This window comes from Oryctolagus cuniculus, chromosome 13 (assembly GCF_051225735.1).
Source record: "Oryctolagus cuniculus isolate XC-2025 breed Fujian yellow rabbit chromosome 13, ASM5122573v1, whole genome shotgun sequence".
In the NCBI taxonomy this organism is placed as follows: Eukaryota; Metazoa; Chordata; class Mammalia; order Lagomorpha; family Leporidae; genus Oryctolagus; species Oryctolagus cuniculus.
This window is the reverse complement of record NC_142879.1, coordinates 104,701,279-104,714,634: the sequence shown is the minus strand read 5'-3', so window position 1 is coordinate 104,714,634 and position 13,356 is coordinate 104,701,279. Positions and strand designations below refer to the sequence as shown.

Genomic DNA, 13,356 nt, shown 5'->3' with positions numbered 1-13,356 from the left:
TTAACAACTTAAGAAACACTAGAAAATATGAAAACATATGAAGACTGAACAATATGCTCCTGAATGAACAGTGAGTCATAAAACAAATTGAAGGGGAAATAAAAAAAATTCCTGCAAATGAATGAAGATGGAAACACAACAGGTCAAAACTTATGGTTTATAGCAAAAGCAGTGTTAAGAGGGATGTTACAGCACTTTTTTGGTGCCTATATCAAGAAATTGGAAAGGCATCAAATAAATGATCTGCCAATGTATCTCAAGGACCTAGAAAAGCAATTACAAACCAAACCCCAAATTAGTAGGAGGAAAGAAATAATTAAAATTAGAGAATAAACAAAACTGAAAGAAAAAATACAAAAAGATCCATGCAATGAAGAGATGGTTTTTTGATAAAAATAAACCAAATTGATATATCATTGGTCCAACTAATGAAAAAAATAAAAGAGGAAGACCCAAATCAATAAAATGAGAGATGAAAATTTTAAAATTTTATCACAGAAATTTTAAAAACTCATCAGGAATTACTAGAAAGAGCTATATACCAACAAATTGGAAAATCTACAAGCAATAGATACATTTCTGGACACAATTGATAAAAATGGACTCATGAAGACAGAGAAAACCTAAACAGACCAATAGCCAAGACAGACACTGAACCAATAACAAAGGGCTTCCCCACAAAGAAAAGCCCAGGATCAGATATCTTCACTGCTGAATTCTACAAACTTTTTTTTTCCAGGCAGAGTGGACAGTGAGAGAGAGAGACAGAGAGAAAGGTCTTCCTTTGCCGTTGGTTCACCCTCCAATGGCCGTCGTGGCCAGCGCACTGCAACCGGTGCACCGCGCTGATCCGATGGCAGGAGCCAGGTGCTTCTCCTGGTCTTCCATGGGGTGCAGGGCCCAAGCACTTGGGCCATCCTCCACGCACTCCCTGGCCACAGCAGAGAGCTGGCCTGGAAGAGGGGCAACCGGGACAGAATCTGGTGCCCCGACCAGGACTAGAACCCGGTGTGCTGGTGCCGCAAGGCGGAGGATTAGCCTATTGAGCCATGGCACCGGCAGAATTCTACAAACTTTTAAAGAAAAACAAATGCTAATCCTTCTAAAACTATTCAAAACAATTGAACAGAGGGAATTCTCCCAAACTCCTTCTATGAGGCTAGAATGACTTTAATTCCAAAATAAGAAAAAGACACAACAAAGAAAGAGAACTATAGACCAATATCCCTGAAAAACATAGATGCAAAAATCCTCAACAAAATACTATCTAATTTAATCCAACAACACATCAGAAGATTATTTACCCAGACCAAGTGGGATTTATCCCTGGTATGCAAAGATAGTTCAACATATGCCAATCAATAAGTGTGATACATTACATTAACAAATTGAAGAACAAAAAGTATATGATTATCTCAATAGATGCTGAGAAAGCATTTGATAAATACAACATCCTTTCATGTTAAAACAAAAAAAATTAAGTAAATTGGGTATGGAAGGAAGAATTCTCAACACAATCAAGGCAATATATACCAAACCCACAGCCAGCATCATGTTGAATGGGGAAAAGTTGTAAGCATTCCCACTAAAATCCAGAACCAGACAAGGATGCTCATGCTCACCATTGCTATTCAATATAGGTTTGGAAGTTTTAGCCAGAGCCATTAGGCAAGAAAAGGAAATCAAAGGAATACAAACTAGAAAGGAGGAAGTCAACTTATCCCTGGTTTGCGGATGACATGATTCTATATATAGGGTAACCAAAAGACTCCATCAAGAGACTACTGAAACTCATAAGAGAGTTTGGAAAAGTTGCAAGATATAAAATTAACACACAAAAATCCATAGCCTTTGTATACACAAACAGTGCAATGGCTGAGAAAGAGCTTGTATGATGAGTCCCATTCACAATCACTACCAAAAAATTAAATACTTTGGAATAAATTTAACAAAGGATGTGGAAGATCTCTATGATGAAAAGTACAAAACATTAAAGAAAGAAGACACAAAAAATGGAACAATCTCCCATGTTCATGGATTGGAAGAATTAATATCATCAACATGTCCATTCTACCCAAATCAATTTATGGATTCAATGCAATCCAAATCACAATACCAATGGCATTCTTTTCAGATCTAGAAAAAAAAGATGCTAAAATTCATGTGGAAACAAAGAGACACCAAATAACTAAAGCAATGTTAAATAACAAAAACAAAGTCAAAGACATCACAATATCAGACTTCAAGACATACTTCAGGGCAGTTATAATCAAAATAGCCTGGTACTTGTGCAGAAATAGATAAATAGATCAATGAAACAGAATAAAAACCCCATAAATTAATCCATGCATCTACAACCAAATAATCTTTGACAAATGAGCTGAAATCAATCCCTGGAGAAAAGAAAGTCTCTTCAACAAATGGTGCTGGGAAATTGGATTTCTGTGCACAGAAATATGAAACAAGATCCCTACCTTACACCTTATACAAAGATCAACTAAAAATGGATCAACTACAACTTGATACCATCAAATTACTAGAGGAAAACACAGGGGGAAACTCTGCAAGACATTGGCATAGGCAAAGACTTTTTGGAAAAGATCCCGGAAGCTCAGGCAATAAAGACTATTAAAAACAGAAAAATGAGATTATATCAAACTAAGTAAAAACTTAGTGCCTTTCGCCTAAAATCTGGAACAAGGCAACAATGTCCATTTTCACCACTCTCTTCAACATCATGTTAGAAGTCTTAGCTAATGCAGTAATAATTTAAGAAAAGATATAAATCTGAGAAGAAAGAAATAACAGTGTTTTTTGTTGTTGTTGTTGTTGTTTTTGTTGTTGTTTGTTTGTTTTTGACAGGCAGAGTGGACAGAGAGAGAGACAGAGAGAAAGGTCTTCCTTTACCATTGGTTCACCCTCCAATGGCCGCCGTGGCCAGCGCGCTGCGATCAGCGCACCGCGCTGATCCGAAGCCAGGAGCCAGGTGCTTCTCCTGGTCTCCCATGTGGGTGCAGGGTCCAAGAACTTGGGCCATCCTCCACTGCACTCCCAGGCCACAGCAGAGAGCTGGCCTGGAAGAGCGGCAACCAGGACAGAATCCAGCGCCCCGACCGGGACTAGAACCCAGGGTGCCGGCGCCGCAAGGTGGAGGATTAGCCTATTGAGCCACGGCACCAGCCAACATAGTGTTTTGCACACAGCAGATGTGATTGTCAAAAATCTCTTGGACCTGGGGCTGGCACCATGGTATTGTGGGTTAAGCCACCAGCTGTGAAACCAGCATTCAAAATGAGCACTGGTTTGAGTTTCAACTGTTCCACTTCTGATCCAGCTCCTTGCTAATTCATCTTGGAAGGCAATGGAGAATGGCCCAAGTACTTGAGCCACTACCACCCATGTGGGAGACCAGGATGGAGTTCTAGGCTTCTGGTTTCAGCCTGGCCCCTCAGCCCCAGCTGTTGCAGCCATTTGGGAGATGAACCAATGGACAGAAAATCTCTTTTTCTTTCTTTCTTTCTTTTCTTCTTTTTCTTTCTTTCCTCTTTTATCTCTCTCTCTCTCTCTCTCTCTCTTTCTCTCTCTCCCTTTCAAATAAACAAATAAATCTTTTATTAAAAAATCTCCTGGAACTAAAAAACAATTGCAGCAAGTCTGTGGGGCATAAAATTCAGTTGTAATTTCTTTCTTACACACCAGAAACAACCTAGTTGAATTAAAACTACAAAAGCAACACCATTTATAATAGCACCAAAATTTCAACACTCAGCTGTAAACTGAACAAAATATTTATAAGATGTATTTGAGAAAAAGTACAAAATTCTGATGGAAGAAATCAGGTAATACTTAAGTAAGTGGAGAGATACTCCATGTTAATAAAATGGAATACTAAAAATATTAAGATACATGTTCTTGCCAATTCAATCCATAGAGTCAATATGATATCGTACTGGGTCCAGCAGGATTTGTCTCCCCAAAACTCAAGCAGCATTTTAGACTCTGAAGTCTTAATGTTAATAGTTTTCTGATTAAGGGTAAAAACTTAACTTGATCCAATGATTGCATGGGAGAGATGGGGCCAGTGGGAGGTCTTTCAGTCTTTGGTAGCATGCCCCTGGAAGGTGGTTCTCAGGAGAGATTTGAATGTTCAAGTTCAGCCTTGGTGTTCTTACTGTGTCACCTTCTGGGATCACAGTGTGAACACCGATGCTTCACCTGTAATAACCAGCATCCACCAGCTGCCAGTCAATGGGGCCCCTCATTCTGTGACCTCAAACTGTGAGGTGAAATAACACTTTTATTTCTCAATAACTCATTAAGGAGAAAGAAAACTATGAAAAGAGAGTCAGTAATTGCAAAAGAATCTCTCCATATTGTGTGACTTAACTCCATCCTCTGCTTCCCTTAAGAATCATATGTAAAATTTCTACCAGAGGGGCTGGCATTGCAGCACAGAAGGTTAAGCCGCTACCTGCAACACTAGCATCCCATGTTGGGTAGGATCAAGTCCCAGCTGCTCTACTTCTGATCTAGATCTCTGCTAATGAACCTGGGAAAGCAGCAGAAGATGGCCCAAGTACTTGGGTCCCTGCGACCATGTGGGAGAGCCAGATTAAGCTCCTGGCTCCTGGCTTTGATCTGGCCCAATCCAGGCTGTTGTGGCTATTTGGAAGGGAATCAGCAGAAGCAGATAGACAATCTCCCTCTCTCTCTCTCTCTCTCTCTCTCTCTCTCTGGAACTCTGGAACTCTGGAACTCTGCCTTTCAGCTAAATAAACAAATATTGAAAAAAAATTTCTACTGCATTTGACCCTCTTGACACTTGGTTTTGTGGTTAGAAGATGTGTTCCACTGACACACAACTGGGCATGGTTATTTCTGCTTCCATCTATCGTGGAACATCACAGCCCAGAGTCACACTTCCATCTTAATCTAAGGGACAAAAACCATAAGAGGGCCAGCACCGTGGAGTAGTGGGGAGTAGTGGATGAAACTGCTGCCTGCAGTGCTGGCAACCCCTTTGGGTGCTGGTTCTAGTTCCGGCTGCTCCTCTTCTGACCCAGCTCTCTGCTATGGCCTCAGAAAGCAGTAGAAGATGGGCCAAGTGCTCGGGCCCCTGCACCTGGAAGAAGCTCCTTGCTCCTGGCTTCAAATCAGCCCAACTTTGGCCGTTGTGGCTGTCTGGGGAGTGAATCAGCAGATGGAAGACTTCTCTTTCTCTCTCTGCCTCTGCCTCTCTGTAACTCTGCTTTTATTTTTTTAAAAAGATTTTATTTGAGAGTTAGAGTTAAAGTGAAAGGGAGAGACAGAGAGAAAGGTCTTCCTTCCATTGGTTCACTCCCAAATGGCCGCAACGGCCAGAGCTGCACCGATCCGAAGCCAGGAACCAGGCACTTCCTCCTGGTCTCCCACATGGGTACAGGGGCCCAAGGACTTGGGCCATCTTCCACTGCCTTCCCAGGCCATAGCAGAGAGCAAAAGAGGAGCAGCCGGGACTAGAACCGGCACCCATATGGGATGCTGGCGCCACAGGCAGAGAATTAACCTATTGCACCACAGCGCTGGCCCCTGTAACTTTGCTTTTAAATTTTAATTTTAAAAGATTTTTTAATTTAATTTTTAAAGATTTATTAATCTCAAAAAATATATATATGGGGCCAGTGCCGAGGTGTAATAGGTTAATCCTCCGCCTGCAGCACCGGCATCCCATATGGGCGCCGGTTCTAGTCCCGGATGCTCCTCTTCCAATCCAGCTCTCTGCTGTGGCCTGGGAAAGCAGTACAAGATGGCCCAAGTGCTTGGGCCCCTGCACCCACAAGGGAGACCCAAACGAAGCTCCTGGCTCCTGGCTTTGGATTGGCGCAGCCTGGGCCATTGCGGCCATTTGGGGAGTGAACCAGCGGATGGAAGACTCTCTCTTTGTCTCTCCCTCTCACAGTCTGTAACTCTACCTTGCAAATAAATAAATAAATAAATAACATCTTTTAAAAAAATATGGAACAGTAGCATTCAGAGATTATAAAACAATAAACACAATACAGAAGGAAAACAAAGGAAAAGAGTCCCATGATGACCTCATCAGCTTACTCTCTGGAATTTCCAGGCCACGGTACCCAAAAAGAGCCTATTGCTCTTCTCAAGTTCAGGATACAAAGTTCAGTGTTTTCAGAAGCTAGGGCAGTCAGAACTCATAGAGCACAATAGTGGAGGGCAGGTAACCACACAGACTGAGAGAGAAAGTAATCTCTTGGGTGCTGACTAGATGTGTAGAGGGTTCCCCTTGATGTAGAGAGACTTCCAGTATCCACGCAAAAGCATTAAATACCTTTCTACTCCAGCTAGCCATGCAGAGCTCTCTCAGAAGTCTCTATAGAAATTTGAAGTATTGTATAATGTGCAGCTATACTGGGTTTAAACACAGCAACACCAGGGCTTAAAGCTGAAGTTGAAAGAGGGCAGAATTCTCAGTAACTTGTTCCAACGAAATCTTATTTTCAACTTCGAAACCTTACCCCATTATGTATGTGTGCACATATAGCTATAATTGTTTTAAAATTACCTCTAGTTTTAAGACATATGAAAGGTAATTACTCCTTTCTACTGGCAAGTAATCATAAATTTGACATAAGTTCTGTCAGCTCTTTATCTTCATGAACTTTCAAGTACTTAGATGCAGTCAAAGCATCAGTATTTTTGAGATGATATATAATTTCTAATAGCATCTCTTCTATCTCTTTAAAGTATTACTGTTACATCTCAAAGGCCTGACAACATGTTAGTAGCTTGTTCTAACCACAACTCAGAATTCTCTATTTCTAGTCTGAATATTAATGCCTTAAAAATGTGAAACAATTCAATCCCAACAAGATGAATATCATATATTTTCCCTGATCTGTGGTAACTAAAAGAGTACAAAAAATTATAATGTATATGAGCAAAATTGACATTTTGAGATCTGATTATTATTTACAGCCATTGTCTCTACTGTTAAGGAACAGGTTTTTTTTCCTTCTTACTATTTGTTGAATTCTTTACTTAGTGGAGGGTTAAGCTTATGATTAAAAAATAATCTGAAAGTATGTCATTGTAAAAATTAAAAGAATAAAAGAAATAATAGAAAGGAAGAGGAAGAGTGGGAGCATCGGGGGAAGGGCAGGCTGGGAAGCAGCACTATACTCCTAAATCTGTATATATGAAATACTTGAAATTTTTTCAGCTTATATAAATAAAAAATATTTTTTAAAAAACAGTGTCCACCTTCTTCACCTTCTTTGGAACATTGATCTGGAGCTATCTGAACCTGTGTTTCCTGAATGGCAATTCCTAAGACCCCCACATAAAGTCCTTTTTATGTTTGGAAAAAAAAAAAAAGAAGTCTAGCTTTGAGAACATGGAGTTTTAACTAGGAATTTCTTTTTTTTTTTAAAGATTTATTCACTTATTTCAAAGGTAGAAACACAGAGAGAGAAGGAGGGAGGGAGGGAGAGAGGGAAGGAGGCAGAGGGAGAGAGAAAGAGACAGAGAATCATCCAACTGCTGGTTTATTCCCCAATGGCCATAATGGCAGGGGCTGGGCCAGGCCAAAACCAGGAGCCAGGAGCTTCTTCCAAGTCTCCTACCTGATGCAGGGGCCCAAGCTCTCAGGCCATCTTCCACTGCTTTCCCAAGCGCATGAGCAGAGATCTGGATTGGAAGTGGAGTAGCCAGGATCTGAACTGGAAACCATGTGGGATGCTGGCACTGCAGGTGGAGGCTTAACCTTCTACGTCACAGTGCTGGTCCCCTCAACTAGGAATTTCAACTCTTGCTGGACAGCCAGTTCAAGTGTATGGCCCCTAACCTATGTTCTGCTGTTACATAATAGTTGTTATACCAAACGACATAAAAGAATGTACTCAACAGAGGTTATTATCACAATGATGCGTAAATAAAGAGAAAATGTGGTTCTGTCATAGAAACAGCTATACATTCTTCAGCTGAGTGGGTTTTTATGAATTATAAAATAATTATGTTGGGTTTAAATTTTATAATTTGTATTTCAGTAACTCATCCAGGAGAAAGAAAACTCTGAAAAAGGTAGCTTCCAGCCTGTGGATCTTCTCAATCATGCAACCAACCTGGAAGAATGTGTGTTCACAACTGAATGTGAACTCATCATTCTTATCAAAACTTGTTTTTCTCATTATATTCTTATATGAGTTGATGTCACTATTCTCATCTAATTTCCCATCCTCTTTTACAGTCAATCACCAATTTTTTTCTAATCCTATCAAATAAATATTTCTGAAACCTTTCTATTAGTACTCATCTGTAAGTACTTATTACACACCCAAGATAGAATAATAACCTCCCTTTCCTACTCCTAGTCCCCAAATCTAGCTTCTACAATTCGGCCAAGATAATCGCTCTAAAATTAAATCTAGCAATGTTATTTCCCTACAAAAGATCTTCAGTTATTTTCTGTTAATAAAAGAATATGTGAAAAATCTGTGCTCCTAAGGACAGCACCCAATCCTCTGTGATTAGGCTGTTCTCTACCTTATCACAATGTATGACTTCACACATACATACCAATCCAGTTGTCACTCCCTGCTCAGTGCTGTTTGTTCAGGCCATTATCATATTCTTAATTGTCAAACATCTTCCTTCTTCACTTCACTAAATACTATTCATTCTTGAAGCCTGCATATAATCTTAACTTCCTAAGGTAAAACCAACCACTCTCTGTGGACCCACTGCAAACTGCACATACCTTTTCTTCCATATAATACTATATTAAGATGATATATAGGGGCTGGTGCTGTGGTGAAGCAGGTAAAGATGCTGCCATATGGGTGCCGGTTTGAGATCCAGTTGCTCCACTTTCGATCCAGCTCCCTGCTATGGCCTGGGAAAGCAGTGGAAGATGGCCCAAGTCTTTGGGCCCCTGCACCCATATAGGAGACCTGGGTTGACTTCAGATCAGCCAGTTCCAGCCATTGCAGCCGTTTGAAGAGTGAACCAGCCAATGGAAGACCTCTCTCTCTCCTTCTCTGCCTCTGCCTCTCTGTAATTCTGCCTTTCAAATAAATAAATCTTTTTTTAAAAGAAAGATGATATGTAATACTCTTGTGCTCATCCTAAACTGTGGATTTCAAGTTGCGTTCATTTTTCATATTATCAGAATCTGGAGTGTAAGATATTTGATTGAAACATCAAAGTCACTATTCAGTATTTTTTAATTTGTCAGTATATAATTTTGTAACTATATATTTATAAATTTTTAAATTATAATTCTCTCAAAGTGCTAACACATTTAGGAAACCCTGTAAAGGCTAAATACATAAACTATTATTACCCTGAATTTGCTGCTCTATAGCTTCATAACTTCTCACTGACATTGGTGATTTTGGTGGATTTTCTGTATCTCTGTAGAATTTTCAGTAAATAAAACATCTTTTAGTAAGGAATAATTGTTTAAATTACACTTAAAGAAGAACTGGAATGCAGAAACTACACATGTAAAATTTATGGAATAAAAATTTTTCTCTTATTCAGATATCAAGGTAAATTAACTAGTATTGAAAAAATAGGTATAAAAATCATACTATGTAATTCTATGAATTCTATGTATTCCACAAATATAATTAGATACACCAACAACAATAACAACAAAAATAAACTGGGTAGAAGCAAAAGATTTCTTTTTGCCAATGTGTATTGGTGATGCAATGGTTAATCAAACAAGTTCTGGAGGGAACTTAACCTGACTCAGAACTTATTTCACTGACTTTCCATTTCTGTAAGTTTGACTGAGTTACTTAATTTCTTTGAGCTTCAGATTCTTCCTCTATTAAAACTAGGATATACTAGTGCTTTCCAATGAAGTAATTACGAGGATCAAATGAAAATACACATGGAAAGCTACTGTAAAAATACCTAGCACACAGTAGACTCTTAAAAAATCAAATATCAATGTAGATTTCTGAAGCTAATTTCATGCCTCAGAATAAATAGCCCAGAGGAATAGTCCTGAGCCTCTGAACCAAGGCTCCAGTTAAGCAAGACCCATGGTACTCAATTCAAGTGTCACTCTCATTCCTTTACTTCTTGTCATTGAGAGAGAGAGAGATATCAATAAATTGCATAATAAATAGTAGCTCCTTTCAATTATGAGTACTTTTTAGTGTTAATATAAAATAAAATGATTTATTTATGTTTAATTCAAAGAAGTTGATGACAGATGTAAAAGTTGTACTTTGATAAATTGATTATACAATTTTTCAAGAAGATATTCATAAGTGATGAAACACTTAATTATACCTTAAGTAGTTTTCCAAGTATTACTGTAAGCTATCTGATCAAACTGAGAAAGCAATTTGTAAGCCAGATATTTCAAAGCCAGTGATGGCTAATAAAATATAGTTACTGTAACTGAGAATCTGATTTTGTTAATTGAACTGGATTGAATTTTTAACAGTTACATGTGACTAGTGACTATCATATTGGATAGTGTCATCTCAGATTATTAAAACTTTCAAACTGATTAATCCTGGTTTGTCTTATATAGCCCTAATATCTTATCCATTATCTTACATTTTATGTTAATTATTATTATCTCTTATGTTTAATTCAGTTCATTCTTACATATTTCACTTACATAGGTTCAGAAACCTGTTTAAGACGATTTCTCAGTTCTTCAAGTTTTTGCTCGTGTTTTAATGCTTGTGCAATATTTGAATTGACTGCGGAATCAGGTGCTAGAAGTTCTTCTAGAGGAGTTTGATCTTTACTTATCTAAAATGATCAAATTAACCAGTTAGTAAAGAAATGCTAATTTTGCTCCCATATCTCATTAAATAATTTCATATTTTACCAAATCTAAGTAATTTTTATAACATACAATTCCTTTTTTTTTTTTTTTGACAGGCAGAGTGGACAGTGAGAGAGAGAGACAGAGAGAAAGGTCTTCCTTTGCCGTTGGTTCACCCTCCAATAGCCGCCGCGGCAGGCACGCTGCGGCCGGTGCACCACGCTGATCCAAAGGCAGGAGCCAGGTGCTTCTCCTGGTCTCCCATGCGGGTGCAGGGCCCAAGCACTTGGGCCATCCTCCACTGCACTCCCGGGCCACAGCAGAGAGCTGGCCAGGACAGAATCCGGCGCCCCGACCGGGACTAGAACCCGGTGTGCCGGTACCGCAAGGCGGAGGATTAGCCTAGTGAGCCGCAGTGCCGGCCTAATATACAATTCTTAATCTTTTTTACAAATATAGGAGCAATTATCAATAGAATTACAGGCTACTGATAATATTTACATATCAAAACTAAAATCTAATCCTCTGTTTACTATCTTAATACACAGGAGTAATGAGCCAGTTTAACGATAATAAATACAACTCAAGATCTTTACAATGGTGAATTACTTTCTAAGAATATTCAATGTGATAAACTGTGGAAAGACAGTAATTATCTCTCAAGGACTAATAGTCTCTAATAATTCCCAGAAATTGATACATAAAGGTCTGTGCAGCTGGCATTTCTGAATATATGTGGGAATCCTGAGATTCATGTAGAATTTCGAAAGTTCTCTGGAATAAACCAATCTAAGAAGTAGTGGGAAGAATTGGGCATTGTGGCACCATGAGTTAAGTAGTCTCTTGGGATGTCCCCATCCCTTATTGGAGTGCCTCACCTCCACTTCCAATTCCAGATTCCTACTAAGGTGTATCCTAGAAGGTAATAGATAATGGCTCAAGTACTTGGCTCTCTATCACCTACATGGGAGCTCCACATGGAGTTCCTAGTTCCTGGCTTCAGCCTGCCCAAGCCCTGGCTGTTATGGGCATTTGGGGAGTAAACTAGTTGATGGAAGATATTTATCCATCCTTCCATCCTTCTTTCCTGCCTCACTCCCTCTCTGCTTTTCTCTCTCTCTCTCTCTCTCTCCCTCTCCTCCTCTCCCTCCCGCTCTCCCTCTCCTTTTCTCCCTCTCTCTCTTGCTCTCCCTCCCTCCATCCCTCCATTGCTCTTCATTTCAAATATATTTATAAAAACTTAAAGTAATGGTCAGAGAGGAGAATGAGTAAGATTCATAGAATAAGATAACACATCATAATTAGTATTCTACATAATAGGTCTACTTAAAGGAAGTTCAGGGACCAGAATTGTGGCTTCCCAAGTAAAGCAACAAATTGTGATGCCAGCAGCCCATATGGGCACTGGTTGTGTCACAGCTGCTCCATTTCTGATCCAGCTCCTGGCTAACGGCCTTGGAAAAGCAGTGGAAGACGACTCAAGTACTTGGGCCCCTGCCACCCATGTGGAAGACTCAGTTGAAGCTCCTGGCTTCAGCCTGGCCCAGTCCTGGCCATTGTTGCCATCTGGGAAGCGAACCAGCAGATGGAAGAATCATTCTCTCTCTCTCTCTCTCTCTCTCTCTCTCTGTGTGTGTGTGTGTGTGTATCTTCTCTCTATATATAACTGACTTTCAAACAAATAAAAATAATCTTTTGGGATCAGCGCTGTGGCATAGTGGGTAAAGCCACCTCCTGCAGTGCCAGCATCCCGTGTGGGCACCAGTTCAAGTCCCAGCTGCTCCACTTCCAATCCAGCTCTCTGCTATGGCCTGGGAAAGCAGTAGAAGATGGCCCAAGTCCTTGGGCTCCTGCACCAGCATGGAAGATCTGGAAGAAGCTCCTGGCTCCTGGCTTTGGATCGGCACATCTCCGGCCATTGCAGTCATCTGGGGAGTGAACCAGTGGATGGAAGACCTCTCTCTCTGCCTCTCCTTTTCTCTGTGTGTAACTCTGACTTTCAAGTAAATAAATAAATATTTAAAAGGAAAAAAAAAGTTTAAAAAAGAAAAATATTTTTTAAAAGAAGTTCAGCATGAATATAAATGTCAAAAAAAAAAAAAAAAAACAGGGAAAGAAACCTAGAACTAGTCAATACATGGAGACGTTAACTAAGCAGAATAGTCACTGAAGTCAGGAAGTTTTGACAGGAGAATAGCAGAGATCTGTCCACATGGACATTTTCAATGTCCATGATGGGAGGGAAAGCCAGGGGGCAAGAAGTCAAGGCAGAGCCCTAGCACCTAGCAAAGAGGAATTCTAGAACTGCACAGGTAGAACAGACTTCATTTTAGTAGTGACTACCTGGAATGGGATTAAGATATAATAGCAGGAAGTAAATTCTGGTAATGTACTGGAAATCTGAGATTGGGTATAGGGAAGATATGCAAAATAGATGTAGAAAAAGTACAAGGGAAACAAGAAACCTAAAGGAAGCTCTACAAACAAAGGCACGATCCCAAGAGGTCATCAATCATAAGTATAGTGTACAATAGTGTTGTACCCATCAGGAACACTTTCAACCC

General features: G+C 39.7%; 1 protein-coding gene across 11 annotated transcripts in view; it reads right to left on the bottom strand.

Moving 5' to 3' along the window:
* The window catches only part of LOC103350869 (coiled-coil domain-containing protein 7), an 87,818-nt gene that overhangs the window by 31,935 nt on the left and 42,527 nt on the right, over positions 1-13,356 (bottom strand). For 7 of the 11 annotated variants that reach the window (XR_016219270.1, XR_016219269.1, XR_016219272.1 and 4 more), the window contains exons 7-8: positions 10,640-10,776; positions 9,338-9,408 (exon numbers count right to left, since the gene is read on the bottom strand). The exons of 1 other annotated variant lie outside the window; for it this stretch is intronic. Coding sequence is in view for 3 of the 10 variants with exons in the window: in XM_089311890.1 (XP_089168016.1) it covers positions 9,338-9,408; positions 10,640-10,776 (208 nt within the window). In the remaining 7 variants the exon portion in view is untranslated. Of the gene's footprint in view, positions 1-9,337; positions 9,409-10,639; positions 10,777-13,356 lie in introns of those variants that run through there. 3 more of the 11 variants (XR_016219273.1, XR_016219274.1, XM_089311894.1) reach the window with 2 other exon arrangements.